The sequence below is a fragment of the Astatotilapia calliptera genome, chromosome 8 (genome assembly GCF_900246225.1).
Source record: "Astatotilapia calliptera chromosome 8, fAstCal1.2, whole genome shotgun sequence".
NCBI lineage: Eukaryota > Metazoa > Chordata > Actinopteri > Cichliformes > Cichlidae > Astatotilapia > Astatotilapia calliptera.
In genome coordinates, this window is record NC_039309.1 from 18744802 (window position 1) to 18762289 (window position 17488).

The window sequence follows — 17488 nt, forward strand, 5'->3', positions numbered from 1 at the left end:
GATTGTGGGAATATTATAAAAGAAGAAAAAAAAGGAGTTTTTAATAGAAAAAAATTACATTACATATTTTGATTTTGGACTTTGACCCTAAAACAATTGCTTGAAAATTATTTCCAGAGGTAATAAGTCATTATACTACATCTGTTTTAGGATAAGCCTTCAGCTGCAAAATTACTACTAACTGTAGCTGTCAAACAAATCCAGACGAGTCAAAAGTGCAATATTTCTCCCTAAAACACAGAGGGCTATGGGAGCAGTAGTAGAAGATGAGAATACTCAAGTGAAGTACCTCAAAATTGTATATGAGCAAAGTACATGAGTGCTTATTTTCTACCACTGCAGACACTACAACCTTCACATTTCCACTTGTAGCTTCTTCTCAGATGGGCTCTGAGACATTTTCCAGCATTAAATGCCTAAAGAGGTTGAAGTGCGATGATACTAGGAGGCATGTTTTCTTATTTCCAGTACTGTCAATTACATCTGGTGAAACCAGGGCCATTAGTGTTTATGAAGGTTGAGGTGTTCATAAATAATAATGTTTGACTTCCGAGACTTGAACTTCCATTTTGACTTATGTAATTGTAAATATCATGTTATTAAGAAATGTTTTCAGGATCACCATATTTTGGAAAGCTGTTTGGTGAGCATACATAAAGCATACAGGTGAACTGTACTCACTAAAGAGTAACTGATCTGGGTTCAGTATATTACTTAAGCATTGGCAGCAGACTGGAGCAGCCTGGGATTCGCTCCAATGTCCTTCTGATTGGTCGACAACCCATTCTACCTCCTGAGCCACACCCACCCCAGATAGAAGGTCAAAGGTGGACAATTTTCACAGAAAACAAAGCCATTTTTTATCTAAGCTTTTCTTTTAGTGTTTTTTATTTTGGCCCTTTAGCATGGGAGTCTATAGGACTTGCTTTTGAGTCTCATCAAGCTATTCTAGGAATTGCAGTCTTTCCCCTTTATCTTAAACTTTTAGCCTTTGGGTTTGCTGATTTGTGTGTACCATTGTAGAGAAATTCTTTATGCATTCTTTACACAGAGTCAAAATGTCAGCGTCCACGCTCCCATTATACGCGCCACAGTTATCTTTCTGTTAACTACACTTATCTATACATCAGAGTTATTGGAGAGAAGACCACATACCCTTGAGCATATCCGTACCCCTAAACCTACCCGGGTCACACAAATGCAAAGTGATGGATTGTTATAACAGAGATTAGATTAATATCTAATCTACTGCACCACCATTCCTTTGGTAGTAGAAAAATTGGAGTTTAGAAAAGTCAAAATGAAACTCGGTGACATTTCCACAGGTGCACAAAGTAAAGAAAAGCTGCCAGCATCACTTCCCAAAGAGGCAGACGCAAAAGCAATAATGCTCTGAATAAATACAATTTCGTCGCTCTCACAGATCATGAGTTCTTGTATCCAGAGACGGACAACGAAGGCTGAAGTCCCTCCGCCCCTTTGTCTGACTGTCACTTTCTATCTGCGTCTCCATCCATCCCTCTCCCTCCTTTTCAACGCCTGTCTCTTTCTGTCCATCCCTCTCTGCATCATCCTTCCTGTGCAACTTCTCCCGGCTATCGAGGGACAGGTCGCTGCGTATTTCCACGTATCCTTCATCCCTGTGCCCCACCTCTGACTACCTCCTCTGCCTATAACTCCCAGACCATTGATCACAGAATGAAATGTGCCACGGTCGGTCAAAGCTCCTAAATGAGGTGACTCAGTTCACGCGTAGAGCTAGTGAGACCCGAGAGGCGTCGCCGTTATTCATCATGCTCATGGTTTTGGTTTATTTGTGGAAAAATCTGTGCTTACACGCTGAAAGAAAAGACAATCAAACATCATGATTATCATTGCGGATTGTGCGGAAGTAATCAGAAACAGCTCTCCCTATTTCCCCGAGAGCTGTAGTACGTCTGTTGTGAGGCCAACAGACCGAACCAAAGAGCAAACACGTCCATAAAGACGGTCGCACATGCACAGATTGATCCACTTTATCTCTTCTTCTTGCGCCTTGTGGGATGCTAAGATCCATCATATAGCATACAGCTGTTGTGCGTGTGTGTATCTGTTTGTGTATTTGTGTGAGAGTAAGTGTTTAATCATCCCTAAAGTACCGCAGCGCTGAAAGCATCTCCAGACACCATCTTGGTTTAAATTGCAAGTCTGGAGGAGATGCCAGATAGTTTCTACAGCCAGTCACGTCCTCGATAAATCTGAAGTGTCGCAAGATTGACAAGTTTAAGAATAAAGGTTGGAACTACTTTGAACTCATTCATCTCTGCACGGCTACATGCTCACAATGATGATCCTAAGATGCTGATGTTTAGCAGGTTTTTTAAGTTCACAACTGGCTATGATGTGATCCTGAGGCTGACAGGCGTGTACTTAGTACTGGAAGTACTAAGTACGGTAACTTTGCGTACATTTGAAAATAGTCGTATTGCACAAAAGTCTAAGAAAATGGAAAACAGACTTAAATTGGAATATAGTATGTATATGTGACAAGTACAACCTGGAAACACCAAGGAAACAAGACAGCTTAAATTAGAATGTAAGACGAAAACAGACTCTAACAAAAAGCTTGAAAACTCAACTTTTGTTATGGCTACCTTTATTCTTCCACTCTCTTAGGCAAGTTGTCTTGCAGTTTCTTTAAGTAGTATTCAGGAAAAGTTCTCTAGGCTCTTTGAAAGACATTCAAAGGACACTGAAAGACCTTCAGAAAGCTGAGAGCTGTTGCTCAAGACCAGTTTGAAAGATATAATGCAGTCAGTCTAAGTGGACTTCTGCACAAATTTTGAAACACACTATGGAACTATGGCCATGATAATCTTTAGGCCATAGGTTTTAAGATCTAAATTCAATATATTTACTGTTTTTTTATGATCCTAATCCGAATATCAGTAAAAACCATCCTTATAATTTTGCAAACTCTGTAGAAAACTGTTAGTATGATTGGGAAATTCTGGTCATCCTATATTTCAGACATGCTCACTGGTCAATGGATATGAATGACAGGTTGTTAACCAAGGAGTGTGCCGTTTCAGTCAGAGCCACCCATCATCATCATCATATATCATCAGCTCGTCTGACTGGTAACCAGACTTCATAAACCGGTAGATGACGTCACAGCGTCCACCTTTTATTCTGTTTATGATCAGAACCTTATAAAACTGTGAATGAAAGCTATATGTAGCCAATTTAAAAAAAAGAAGCAAAACAAAGGTTTGTTAAGTTTTAGAAATAGGGTTTCTTTTCACACTCAAACTTCAAAAGGATCAAACAGCATAAAAGGATGAAATAAAAAGTCTTTGAAAAACTTAAAAGAAAGCCATAACAAGACATCACTTTGCATGAAATTACCATTCAAAGCTGTCAGCGCAGGATAAAAGACGGATGATGTGTTTTAGGTGATGAACGTCAGAACTGATTGTCAGCCAGCGCAGCTCCAGTGTGTTTGTGAGATTTCAGAGGCAGGGGCTGTTGTGCTTTTTGGGATAGCTTTGGGAAGAAAGAGGGAATACCTTTATTTCTCATCCCATGTTTTTGTTATCCGAGCCTTTTTTGTTGCACCCCTTTGGTTCTCACATAAATAAAACTGCAAGCTCTGCAACTCCTTTTCCAAAAAGGTAAAGATTTTCATTACGTGCACAAGCAGAAACTGTGTATCAGCAAAGAGGTATTTGCAAAAACACATACAGTAGACTTTAGCAAAGACAAACACACACACACAGACACACACACACACACACTGCCCAACTGCATCTGGTTTGCGTTACCACATTGACGGTGGGGAAGTGCATTGGCACCCTGTTCCCATTGGTCCTTCGCTGCCGGCAGTGGTTTTAATTGGCCATCTTAGTGCCAGACCCTCAAGCTCATGACACACGCACACACACACACCAACACATACACACCCCTAGCTAGGGGCTGCAAGGGGAAACTTTCTAGAAAAAAAAAAGAGCAAGAATAGTGGCCAAAGTTTCAAAGTTGAGCTAATTGGGAGCCATTTTCTCCTCCCTCTCTTGCTCGTGTAGACACAGGCGTTAGACTAAATATTCTGCACAATTAGCAGAATTATTAATGCCCCATGCGCACGAGCGTGCAAGAGAGAGCACATGAGCGAGAGAGAAAAGGTTTGTAGTGAGAAAGAGATGCAGCGGGTACGAGCTGAAAAGTTAAAGTATGTCAGGGTTACCCCCTATTAGGTGCACCTACACACACACACAAACACAAGCACACGCAGACACGCTCATTTGGGGTCTCCCTGAGTCAGAGCCAGGCACAGTTTTTGCCTCTGGTCTGTGATGGAATACACACAGCTGGAGACCACATGGCCACTGGTGAAACACCAAACCAGCAATGCGAGCACCAGAAATTTAGGTGAGAGATTTCATTTCAGCAACATGCTCCTTTTAATGCATTTAATTTCACTCTACTCATAAAGAAATATTTGCAAACTTCAGTTTCAGCAGTACATCACTGCTGCGGGTTTTTTCTGTGTGTGAGTTTTGTTTGTTTTTCCAGGCTTGTTATCATGCAAAACTATGAATCATTGCTCTATGAATCAGCACAGAAATTCATCAGAAAAGCCTCGTGCATGCTGAATCATGGCCATAATCTACAAGCTCCCAGTGAAACTTTTCTTCACTGCAATAGCACCTTCTTGCACAGCTGCAGCTAGCCTCAGCAGGGCTATATTTCCCTGGGAACAATACATGTGACAATCAATCAATATCTGGGATCTGATAATGCTCCGTTACCACCCTGCATCCCTCAGACTGGGATATATGGAGTGTGAAATGGCATCCCTCTCTCTCTGTGCTGCGTGTGTGCTTACTGATTGTTTAACTGCAGAAACCAGAGGAAGACACAACAAAGATAATGAAAGGATGAGAATATGAGAAAACTCTATCTTGCTTGGCACGCTGAAGAATATTACTCCATTTGTGCTGAACAATACCGATTCCAGCCGTGTGTCTCTCTCCACATGCAGTCGACCGCTACCAGCAACAGAATTTAAATAGAAAATTATCATAAGTACAGTACATGAAGTATTTTTAATATATCAAATACTGCTCACCTGTTGGCACAGACTGTGGGTCGGAAAACAGACCGCTCATCCAAATCTAAAATGCTTTTATTTTCACACGAATTATAAATATTCAGCTACAGGTGCTAAAATTATCATATAAAGGCCTGGAAATTTAAGAAAAGGCAAGCTAGGGTCTGTCCAAAGGAAAATACATCAAATACCTTCATTAGATATTTTTTCTGTCCCAATAAAAAACAGTGTATTCTACAAAAGTTTCATAGGGGTCAAACAAACAGCTTAGAGAAATCACAAAAAGGCGAGAGGTATATCTCAAACCTCAGTTAGCATGTTACATTTTATGGTTCATGACAGTACAAACAGAAATACTTTGATGTCACAGGACATGTGTATCTCAGTCACTGAGTCCAGACCTCAACAACCAATGCTGTTTTGGACCAATATAAAGAAGAGTGGGGCGAAATTCCTTTACAATGCTGTGAAAGACCGATATCATCCAAAAATGATATTTCAAGTTATTGCAGCTAAAAGTGGTTCTACAAGCTACAAAATCATGGGTGTACTTAATTTTTCACAGGACTGCAAAGATTCCTGTCAAAACTCTTTGTCATATTTATGTGAATATGTGTGAATATATACATATAGAGCTTCCAAATTAGGCAAATGTTTCCTTATTAGTCTGAAGCTTCAGCTGAGATCTTGTATCAAGCAGTTTATTGGTGATGTGGAGAGTGCAAGACTCACAAACAAACCAGGTGAATGTAAAACTGACCTTTCTGTTCAGGTATGAAAGCACAAGAAGAAAATGCACAAAAGGACGAGAATCCAAGAAAGTGCAAAACATTAACTAAGAGACACAAGGGGACACAGACTGAAGGGAGACCAAGTACAACCTGGAAACACCAGGGTAACAAGACACAGCTGAAATTAAACAAGGTAATGACAAAACAAAAAAAAATAAAAGACAGTGACTAAACGGAAATCAAACTTTAAGGAACAATTATATTCTAACACCAGTAGAAACTGGAATGAAGAAGCTTTAAAGACATGAAAGTCAAAATGTGAATAAAAAATTGAGAAAAAAATTATCAACATTCAAAGTCGTAAACTCAAACCCTGAGTCAAAACCATGGACTGTGACAGAAAGTCAGACATTTAAGTGTATTTGCTCCTGGTAGATGAGTCATGATATGAAAAAACATGTTAAAATTGGTCGACTTTGATGGACACATTTACGCAGATTATTATGGATCACTACTGTTTGTCTAAGAAATGCCATAAAATAGCTAAAAACCAGTGAAAGATCAAAAGCAAAGGAAAACATTCACAGTTAAGCAGGTGGAACCAGTAAATTTCTTAAATAAATGAAGCCATTAACTGACTAAATATACTAACTAATTAACCTACAAAGAATTAGAGTTTTGGTCTATATGCACAACATCATTTTTAGAGGCAAGAGACAGCAAAGTAATCTAATACAAAACTGATATTTTATTAACCTGAGCACCTTCCATTTTTATATAATTACAAGACATGCTGGCGAACCTGCACTGAGTTATAAGAAAGGAGTGAAACAGCAAAAATCAATTATTTTTATTATTTTTTCATCAAGATATTGACAAGCTCACACAGCCTCCAGTTCCATCTATTTTATGAGAAAAGAATTTGGTTCAACCCAGCACAACCAGCTTTGGATCCAAGTTGCGACAGGTGCTGCTCTTCACAAAGGAGCAGGCTACAAAAAGCTTTCAGAGCTACCTTTGAAGCCTACAAGTAAATGCAGGTAGTTTTTACAGCACAAGGCAAGATTTTCATTGGTGCATTCCTCTAAAAGATCACAGAGAGCAAAGTATAAAGGTTTTCCCTGGACTGGAGAGAGCAAAAGAGAAGAATGAGCAAGGCAGAAGAAAGACAGGAATTGTAAAGTGGAGTGGAGAAAGTGGCAAGAGGAAGAAAAGTCCCAAAAATGAGAGAACGAGCACAGGGTAGAGACAAGAGACTGAGAGAGCGAGAGAGAGCTCTTTGAAGTGTCGAGCTGCTGGCTTGGCTACTGGTGGCACTTCTAATGAAGGCTGGGCTGCTGCTGATGTGTGCGTGCGCAGTGTGTGTGTGTGTGTGTGTGTGTGTGTGTGTTTGCGACGCGCACCGGGTAGACTGAAAGGTCTGTGCGGCGATTGACTCGCCATAAAAGTTCAACAGCCACAGGGCTTTGGAGGGAGGCCATGCTACACCACAACACGCTGGCCCCAAAACCTGCCTCACGCCGGCTCCAAACACCCACCCACACACCCACACACACACACACAACATCAACACAGGCCCACAAAGCATGCAATGCTGAGATCATCTATAAAGCCACAAATATGGGCAATCAAACATCAGGAGTAAAACACATTGATACTGACATGCACACAGACCCACACACACACGTTCTCAAGCTGCAGCCACAAACTTGGCGAGCTCGGGCAATCTCGTCATACGGTCAGAGCCATAACGCTAATGCGAAAAAGATGGAAAGTATGACAATCATACATCCCAATGGGTAGGATGCAAAACAGAGTGAATAAAAAGTAGCACATAAAGCATTAATAGAAGAGCAGTTTGAGTTAAAAACAAACCAAACCAGTGCCGGGGCCAAGCTGCGAAACTGGGAGTAAAAGGGGATCTGGACCGCTGCTAATTAGTCCATCATTTACCGGACACTCCAATGTGCCGTCACCTCTGTCTTCAGCCATCACACCACTATATTTATTCACACATGCACATGGAAAGGCACATTAATGATGCTCTATATTCTCTAGTTCAAAGGTCACGCTGCGATACAGACACAGCTGCACATTTTAAGGATTGAGCCTATTGCCCCAGCTCAGCACAAAGTGCAGCATTATTAAGAGCCAACCATAACAACGACGAGCTTAGTTGGAATATCGTACTAGACAAGTAAAATTATATCTGAGTCTTTTACCACCAAATATAATACTGGGGCGTACTGGGTGGTGGGGTTCTGGGTTTGGACCCAGGCAAGGCTCTTCTGTTTGGAGTTTTAATGTTCACCCTTCTGTAGTTTCTCCCTCCATCCAAGATGGTGCTTATCCTGGTCAAGTACACCCTGGCAAATGAGAATTGTAATCTCAGGGGTTTTACGAATATAGCCTTTGAAAGCTCCATTGGATCATTTTAGTCGTCACCATCTTTGTTTTTGAAACCAGAGTTTATGATCATAGACTGAAACTGAGGGGCACTGCAAGTTCATACAATAGTGACTCGCCAATCGCAGTGCAGGCCTCCCTTAATGAATAATCAGCTTTATTGTCCTCTATTACCGAGGTCGTAGAACAAGGGATTGAAACTGTGCTATTCCCCCTACCACTGCTCTTCTCCTCTAAAAACGATGGTTTAGGTCAGCGGTCCCCAACCCCCGGGCCTCGGACCGGTACCGGTCCGTGAGTCGTTTGGTACCGGTCCGTGAGAGTTGAGGCTCAGGTGTGAAATGTATGGTTTTTAGGGTTTTTATCGGTTTTCAGCGTTATTTTGTTATCGTTTTTATCGTTAACTTGGTTTTCCTGGGTCTTTTCATGTGTGTTATGAATAACTCTTCTATTTTTCGGTACCGGTACTAGTTTTATTTTGTTGTATTTATCCGCGACACCCTAAAGGCCGGTCCGTGAAAATATTGTCGGGCATAAACCGGTCCGTGGCGCAAAAAAGGTTGGAGACCGCTGGTTTAAGTCATGGAAGCAGCCAGGTAAGCTGAACTACTCCTGAAAAGTTAGAAATTTCGCACATGTACAAACTGGATATGTATCAACACCGTTGCCATTTATTTCTGAGTATAGCAGCCCCTCAGTGGCTGAACAACAATAGTTTTCCTACAGCAGATACAAATGTACGGAAGAGGATTAGGGCCACAGGAAAAAAAAAAGAATTCTGACTTTAATCTCAGAATTCTGACTTTATTCTCAGAATTCTGACTTTTTTCTCAGAATTCTGACTTTAATCTCAGAATTCTGAGAATAAAGTCAGAATTCTGACTTTAATCTCAGAATTCTGACTTTATTCTCAGAATTCTGACTTTTTTCTCAGAATTCTGACTTTAATCTCAGAATTCTGACTTTTTTCTCAGAATTCTGACTTTAATCTCAGAATTCTGACTTTTTTCTCAGAATTCTGACTTTATTCTCAGAATTCTGAGATTAAAGTCAGAATTCTGACTTTATTCTCAGAATTCTGACTTTATTCTCAGAATTCTGACTTTTTTCTCAGAATTCTGAGATTAAAGTCAGAATTCTGACTTTATTCTCAGAATTCTGAGATTAAAGTCAGAATTCTGACTTTATTCTCAGAATTCTGAGATTAAAGTCAGAATTCTGACTTTTTTCTCAGAATTCTGACTTTATTCTCAGAATTCTGACTTTTTTCTCAGAATTCTGACTTTATTCTCAGAATTCTGAGATTAAAGTCAGAATTCTGAGATTAAAGTCAGAATTCTGACTTTAATCTCAGAATTTTGAGGTGGGCACCTGCAGGCTTCCAGCTTCGGTGACAGCGATGTGTCCAGTTTGGCAGGTGGAGAACTAATTCACTAAATATGGTGGATATAAGTGACTTTTTGCGTGGCCGAGGGGTCCCCGAAGATGCTATTTTATTAATGGAAGAGCAGAAGGTGAGTAACAAAAAAGAGAAATAGTTTGGTGTCTCCTATTTTTACAGGAAAACAGTTACGGTACAGTTACGGTTAGCTGTTAGCATGCTTGTTAGCTTATAATGTTATATAGGAATGAACGTGTTTCACAATGTTACAGTATACTAGGTGAATTGACGTTTTAACTGTTGTTGATCGCAGGATCATCCCAGATGGGTTCGTTGCATTTTATTTTATTGTTCTACTATTTCAGAGTTTTTCAAGGCAGTTAAGCGGAGCTGTGTTACAGATGCTAGCCGCCTGCCAATATCACTGATATATTTGATGTGTACAAGTAAGTTACACTTAGTACAGCGGAGGAGAGAAGCTGTAATGAATGTTTATGCGGATATTTCACTCAGAAAAATGGGTGGCGTTCATACACAGCCACCGACACAGCCCCGGTTGTTGTTCTGACGGTGGCCGACTGACGATCCCCTCACAACATGTTAGCTAACACAAACTAATGTAGTGCATGTAACTGTGTATACGTTAGTGGTACAGTGTCGGAAGAAATGAGCAAACTGTTTATAATGTCAGAATGACATCATCTTTCTCCTATATATAAAAGTGCTGGCTGAGGAGCGCTGCCGGGTTGAACTTTGACCTCGGAGTGACGTGACGTTTGTTCGCACAACCAATAGAAGTGCAGAAAGTCGCAAATCAGGCATATTGTTCGCATAAACACAAAAATAAATAACGAAATAATCCCGATATTGTGCCAAAGACTGATTTACAATGTTACTTTGTGTTCTATGTGTAATACCTTTGCTTAAATGACTAAATGGACTGTGTATTTATGACTCTGCGTTATAGTCTTACATACATAAGTAACATTCATATGTACAGATAAAAATGTACAGAGCTATGTACACAAGCGTGTACACAAAAGTCTACTGCTGATCGAGCTGCTCAGTGGTCGTGCAGTCTCATGCAGAGAGCGTGGAGGTGTTGTCCATGGTGGATGTTAGCTTAGACAACATCCTCTCCTCCCCAGTCTGCTCAGTGGACTTTAGCAGACCGCTAAAGCTGGCCCTCCCGACCAGTTTGTTAAGTTTCCCCCTGTCCCTCTCTGCCATTCCACCACTCCAGCAGACCACAACATAAAAGACAGCAGACGCCACCACAGTGTCGTAGAACATCCTTAGAAGACGTACTACCTACATCATAACCAGAGGATTTATTATTTACTGAAAGGCTATGCCTTAGTTTGCTTCTTTCATTATTGTGTTTCGCCCTGCATAAAATAGATAGCTTTTCTGATAACTACAGTCAATACTCTCCTACTGGCATTAGCGGTGACCTAAGAGGCTTAACTGTAATATTGCTTTGCAGTGTAAATGTTGCAGAAAATGACTGTCTTTTCTTTCTTCCTGTGTGCAGATTGACTGTGACGTCATAGCGCTGATGGATGACGCAACTTTGGCAAACTACATTCCCTCGTACGGAGACCGAATTGCCGTCTTCAATTTCTGCAAAAGCAAGCAACCACTGTCAAAAAGAAAACTAGGACTTCTGCAAAAACTTCGTGAGAAAATGAAAACCAGAAAAGAAAGTCCAAAGGAGAACACTTCACATACAGATGCAGGAATAAGACAGACAAAGAAGCAAAAAGCAACACGCAATGTTGAGATAGGATGGATACATTGTGATGGAAAAATAGCCAAACAGGTGAGAGCGAAGCAGGGAGGTGGCACTAGAAAAATTCAAATGGCCACTGATGCTGGATTAAAAGATATTCTTCAGGAAGGAAAGAAACTTTTTTTTCCTAATGGCATATCTCCTAAGGGATGTGAAACAGATTTTGAGTTTGAGGTTTGGGACTTTAAACAGAACCACCTTACTGATGATACCTGCCAGTCTATTGGCAATATGTATGAGGCAGCGAGACTGACAATGTTACGCTTCTACATTGCAACAAAACCAAAAGATCCTGAAGAAGATGCCAGCGAGACATCTGAAGTGGTGTTTGTCTCAGAAAGCAGTGGCAGTGATATTAATCCATTGCAAGTGGGGGAAGTCAGGGGTAATTTTGATGAAGTCATCGCTGGTTCAGAAATTTTAGATGATCCAGAAATTACTTTTGGTCCAATTTTTGATGCTGAAGAAGATACAGAAGACACATTAGTCTATGAGGGTTTTCTTGTACCCCTCAGTCCACCTAATTCAGAGAACATAATAACAATCACCATACGTCATACTGACACTTTACATGACATGATTACTGCTTTCTCTGATGAGGAGATTTTGACCAAAACACTGAATGTGAAGCGCATACTTCCAGACAACACAGAAGAACCAGGCACTGGATCAGGAATACTAAGAGATGTACTCACATGCTTCTGGCATGAATTTTATGAGCGATGCACCCTAGGTGCAACCATTAAAGTGCCATTCATTCGCCATGATTTTCCTGCTGAAAAATGGAAGGCAGTTGGGCGAATACTCCTGAAAGGTTACCAAGAATGTCAGTATTTTCCAAATAAACTTGCAATCCCTTTTATGGAACAAGTGCTTTTCAGTGGTGTTTACAGTGATCTTAAAGCACACTTTCTACAGTTTGTCAGCAGCCAAGAATGTGATGTTTTGATGGAAGCAGTAAAAGATTTCTCTGCAGTTGACTTGGATGATCTTGTGGAAATTCTTGACAGTTATGGCTGTAGAAAAAGAATCACTGCTGAGACTCTACCTACAATCCTTGATGAAATAGCACACAAAGAGCTTGTCCAAAAACCAATGTTTGTTATTGACTGCTGGCGGGAGATCATCGACCCCCATATCTCCCTCAGTCCGGAGGGACTGACCAAGTTATTCTCTGAACTGCAACCAACTTCAAAAAAAGTGTGCCAGCTGCTGAAATTTGCTGTGGATTTGACTCCACAACAAAAAGAAGTGAAAAATCATCTCAAAAGATTCATCAGAATCAGAATCAGAATCAGAATCAGAATACTTTATTGATCCCTGGGGGAAATTATTTTTTGTTACAGTGCTCCATTTTAAACCAACATTAAGACAAGACAGACAATACGCTAACTAAGAATAGTACAATATATACATATATATACATACATACATACATAAGTCACTTATAAATAAATATTTGGAAAAGAAACATGTGTAGTTGTAGCAGCAAACAGTGTGTTAAGTGGATGCGTTGTACAGGGAGATGGCCACAGGCAGGAATGATTTCCTGTGTCGTTCAGTGGTGCTTTTCGGTAATCTCAGTCTCTCACTGAACGAGCTCCTGTGACTGACCAACATGTCATGGAGTGGGTGGGAGGTGTTATCCAACATTGTCTTTATCTTGGACAGCATCCGCCTCTCCGACACCACCTTGAGGGAGTCCAGCTCCATCCCCACAACATTGCTGGCCTTACGGATCAGTTTATTAAGTCTGTTGGCATCTGCGACCCTCAGCCTGCTCCCCCAGCATGCAACAGCATAGAGGATCGCACTGGCCACCACAGACTCATAGAAAATCCTCAGCATTTTCTGGCAGATGTTGAAGGACCTCAGTCGCCTCAAAAAATAGAGACGACTCTGGCCCTTCCTGTAAAGTGCTGTGGTGTTTTTAGCCCAGTCCAGTTTATTGTCAATGTGTACTCCAAGGTATTTATAGTCCTCCACAATGTCAACACTGACCCCCTGGATTGAAACAGGGGTCAAGTGTTTCCTGGTCTTCCTGAAGTCCACGATCAGTTCCTTGGTCTTTGCCACGTTGAGCTGCAGATGATTCTGCTCACACCACGTGACAAAGGAGTCGACCACAGCCCGGTACTCTGTCTCATCATCCCTGCTGATGCATCCAACCACCGCAGAGTCATCAGAAAACTTCTGAAGATGGCATGTCTCTGTGCAGTGGCTGAAGTCTGTGGTGTAGAGGGTGAAGAGGAAGGGGGAGAGGACAGTCCCCTGTGGTGCCCCTGTGTTGCTAATCACCTTGTCAGACACACACTGTGGGAGACGTACATATTGTGGTCTTCCTGTCAGGTAATCAACAATCCAGGACACCAGAGAAGCATCCACCTGCATCGCTGCTAACTTATCACCCAGGAGGGTCGGCCTGATGGTGTTGAAAGCACTGGAAAAGTCAAAAAACATGACCCTCACAGTGCTCGCCGGCTGGTCCAGATGGGTGTAGACACGATTGAGCAGGTAGATGATGGCGTCCTCTGTTCCGAGACGAGGCTGATAAGCGAACTGAAGGGGATCCAGATGTGGTCTTACTATGGGTCGCAGCTGGTCCAGGATGAGCCTTTCCAGGGTCTTCATGACGTGTGAGGTCAGTGCCACGGGCCTGTAATCCTGGGGGCCACTGGGACGAGGCGTCTTTGGTACAGGGACGAGGCATGATGTCTTCCACATCACCGGGACCCTCTGCAGACTCAGACTCAGCATAAACAGTTTATGAAAGACTCCACACAGCTGGGGGGCACAGGCCTTGAGGACAAGGGGACTCACTCCGTCTGGTCCAGCAGACTTGCCTGAGTGAAGTCTCCTCATTTGCATCTCAACCTGGTATTGAGTGAAGGTGATGGGTGGGGGAGGGGTGTCAGGAATCTCACAGGAGGCAACATGTGAAGAGAGAGGCTGGCACAGTGGTGTGGCTCTGGATTCCAGGCTGACTGCAGGTGAGGTTGTGGGGGTGGGAGCAGACACTGTGGTGTCAAATCTATTGAAAAACAGATTCAACTCGTCGGCTCTATTCTTACCTCCCTCAGCTCCCCTGCTGTTGGTTGGCCTGAATCCAGTGATGGTCTTCATGCCCCTCCACACCTCTCTCATGCTGTTTATGCTGTTATCCATCAGAGAGCTGGATAACATTAAACTTCAGAAATTTATGCGTTTCTGCACCGGATCTGACCTTATAGTAACAAACAGTATTTATGTGGAATTTCAAGATATGACAGAGTTTACAAGAAGACCAGTCGGACGCACGTGTGGGAATGTTCTGCAGCTAGCTAACAGCTATGAAAACTTCCCAGATTTTCGTTCTGAATTTAATGCAGTTCTTGAAAGTAATGTCTGGGTGATGGACATTGTTTAGACTCTCACAGCAATGCGCTACATTTGAACTGCTCATGCACACTAGAGCATAACTGTAAAGAGATGTTAGGAATATGTATTTTTATGTATTTTGAACTTATACAGTATACTTTTTTTAATTAGAGAGAAGTTTCTCATCTCTGTTAGAAGTCTAGTTTTGGCTAATATTTCATTTTCTTTTATCATTTTGAGTTTTACATAATACAGTCACAAAACAAAACGAACAGGTACACTGTTTACTACCATATCCAGAGCTGTCTTCACCAAATCCAAGCTTTCCAGCTGTAAGACAGAAACCTTCAGCAAAAGCATGAAGAAAGATTACTTAAGATCTATAAACTATAATTAAACTGCTCTTAAACGTTCTTTAATGCACCATGTGTGGTGTGAGAGCTCAGCACAGTCAAATACTTTTGTAAGTAATTAGTAGAAAGACTAATTCATTCAGATGGTATTTTCTTATTAGGTCAGGGCTAAAACTGAACATAGTTATAACGCAAAAGTAATGCTGTTATGCAACACTGTATTGTAAAAGGAATAAGTACAATTTTATACTTTAGCATTTGTCATGTCTGAAAACATTTTGCTTTACAGTATATGCAATTTTTAGTTAAGGTAGGTTAAGGTATCAAAGTTTGGCATTTGTTGTTGATTACAAAGGTTCCATATAAAGTTGGTGAAAATATTTTTTTAAATTCCAGTATTTTCTTAATGTCATATTGTTTCTAAGCATACCTGTTATTCATCCATCAAATTGATTCAAGCTGCTTAAAGGATTCAGTCTGTTTTGAAGATGGTTATTGATTACTGAGATCATAAATAAACACTGTACACTTCAGTGCAGTGGTCAAGTACTGTGATTATTCAGGCATCCTTTTGTAATGCCAAATTGTCATGTTCTCAGATATAGTATTAATCTTAACACCTGAAAAAATGTCTTGTTACTGCCAGAAATTATGCATTTTTATTTGTATGCATGTATGTTCTCAGTCATTCACACTTGTTTTTATTTCTATACCATAGATGACACTGAAGGAATATGTGATACCACAATAGCCAGTGTTCATGGTCTTTACAGTAAGTCACTGATGTATACTGATGCATAACAAGACTATATGAGATCTATAAGTTTGTTTTAAAAGTTGAGTCATTCTTGTTACAGGGCAGCTTATACGGTTATGAGTTTTAGCCATGTTATTGGCATTGGAAAGAACAGGTTTCTTGTAAACTTTTTCCAATAAAATGTTACTGTACACAGTACATTTGTATTGTTGTTTTGAATATGTTCATCAAACTCCATATCTATTTGAACATGCCAGAATTCAAGAGACTGCCACACATGAGCTCAGTAACATGGAAGAATACCATTTATTTTTAATTTCAAATATTTCATAAAGATACACAAATATAAATGTAAAACATGTTGCACTTAATGGGACAATAACTTGGTTCCACTTGCAGGAACTGTTTTGTTGCATTGTTGCTGGGATACTACAAATAAAGTCAAAATATTTTTGGTATGTTTCTTATAATTTTAGGATTCATATCATGAAGGAGCCTTGTATACAACAGCTAACACTGAATCAGTATAGCAATGATTCGTGGTCATTTTACATGAAAAACCAGCTAAAATATCTTACAACTAACAGAAGTGAAATACATTAATAATTAAGTGATGGATCTTCATATGGGTAAATGATTATAATAGCTTTGCTTTAATATAATTGCACTAAAAGCTCCCCAAAAGGCATAACGACTTTAAATATTAACAATGATACGTTTATAGAAACATGCTGTTGTCAAGACCTAGAATTGTTAATGCTACTATGGTTTGCTGAAACATACCACAGATAACCCGGGCACTTAGCATATCATATGCTGGTGCCTGGGTTTCCAGCCATGAATATTAAGAGTAAAGGTTGATACAGAAAACAATGAGCAGGGAGCTGGTCAGTTTATATTTTATATACTATGCACATGTCTGGCAACAAAACACAGAAATTTATATTGCAATTTACTGGTAGGCAGGTTTACACCACTTATGATTCAATCAAAAATATAACATTTGTAAATGCAGTTTAATGTATGGCCTTTTAAAAGGATTGACATGCGTTTCATAACTGATTGATAATATCACAATATTCAGCTTCTTCAAGTAATATATAACATTTCTGTTTAATGGTAGTGTGAATGTAGAAAAACATTTTTCATTTAATGCAGTGCAGAAATACCTGCATAAAAGGTACCTGTAAGACATGGCACCTACTATCAAATCACGTTATCAAGATAAAGAGAAATATTTTGTATTTATTTGTACATTTACACACTGAAGTTCCTTAAATACTTTGCAGTATTTCTTCTCTTAACCTAATGTACAGATCCGCAGCACCAAGTGGATCTCCTGGGGCATCCCATTCATTTTCTACCATAAGCAGACAACACAGTTCAAAGACTGTTTCATCACAGGGGTGTTGACCTTTTGGGCTACACTCTTCCATACACAAAGTGATATCCTCCATAGAAATAGGCTTCAGTCTATCCTCAGCACTGTGCAGCTCTGGAAATGAGTACATTACTACTGGTCGACCCGATGCTGCACTACCACTTGGCCGGATTTTGTGCGAGTTCCATGTGTTCACAACTTCATCAAGTTCATCCTACATGAAAAACAACACAATATAAGT

The 17488-nt window shown here is 40.4% G+C and overlaps 2 protein-coding genes across 16 annotated transcripts in view; both read right to left on the reverse strand.

Annotated features, from left to right (window-relative positions):
• Positions 1-17488, reverse strand: part of cacna1g (calcium channel, voltage-dependent, T type, alpha 1G subunit) — a 335496-nt gene that overhangs the window by 235526 nt on the left and 82482 nt on the right. The window lies entirely within an intron of this gene.
• Positions 16310-17488, reverse strand: part of LOC113027637 (uncharacterized) — an 81873-nt gene continuing 80694 nt past the window's right edge. For 3 of the 4 annotated variants that reach the window (XM_026177290.1, XM_026177286.1, XM_026177289.1), the window contains exon 3: positions 16310-17461. In XM_026177290.1, coding sequence (XP_026033075.1) covers positions 17141-17461 — 321 coding nt within the window. In that variant the 3' untranslated portion in view covers positions 16310-17140. The remainder of the gene's footprint in view (positions 17462-17488) is intronic. The other variant, XM_026177287.1, reaches the window with a different exon arrangement.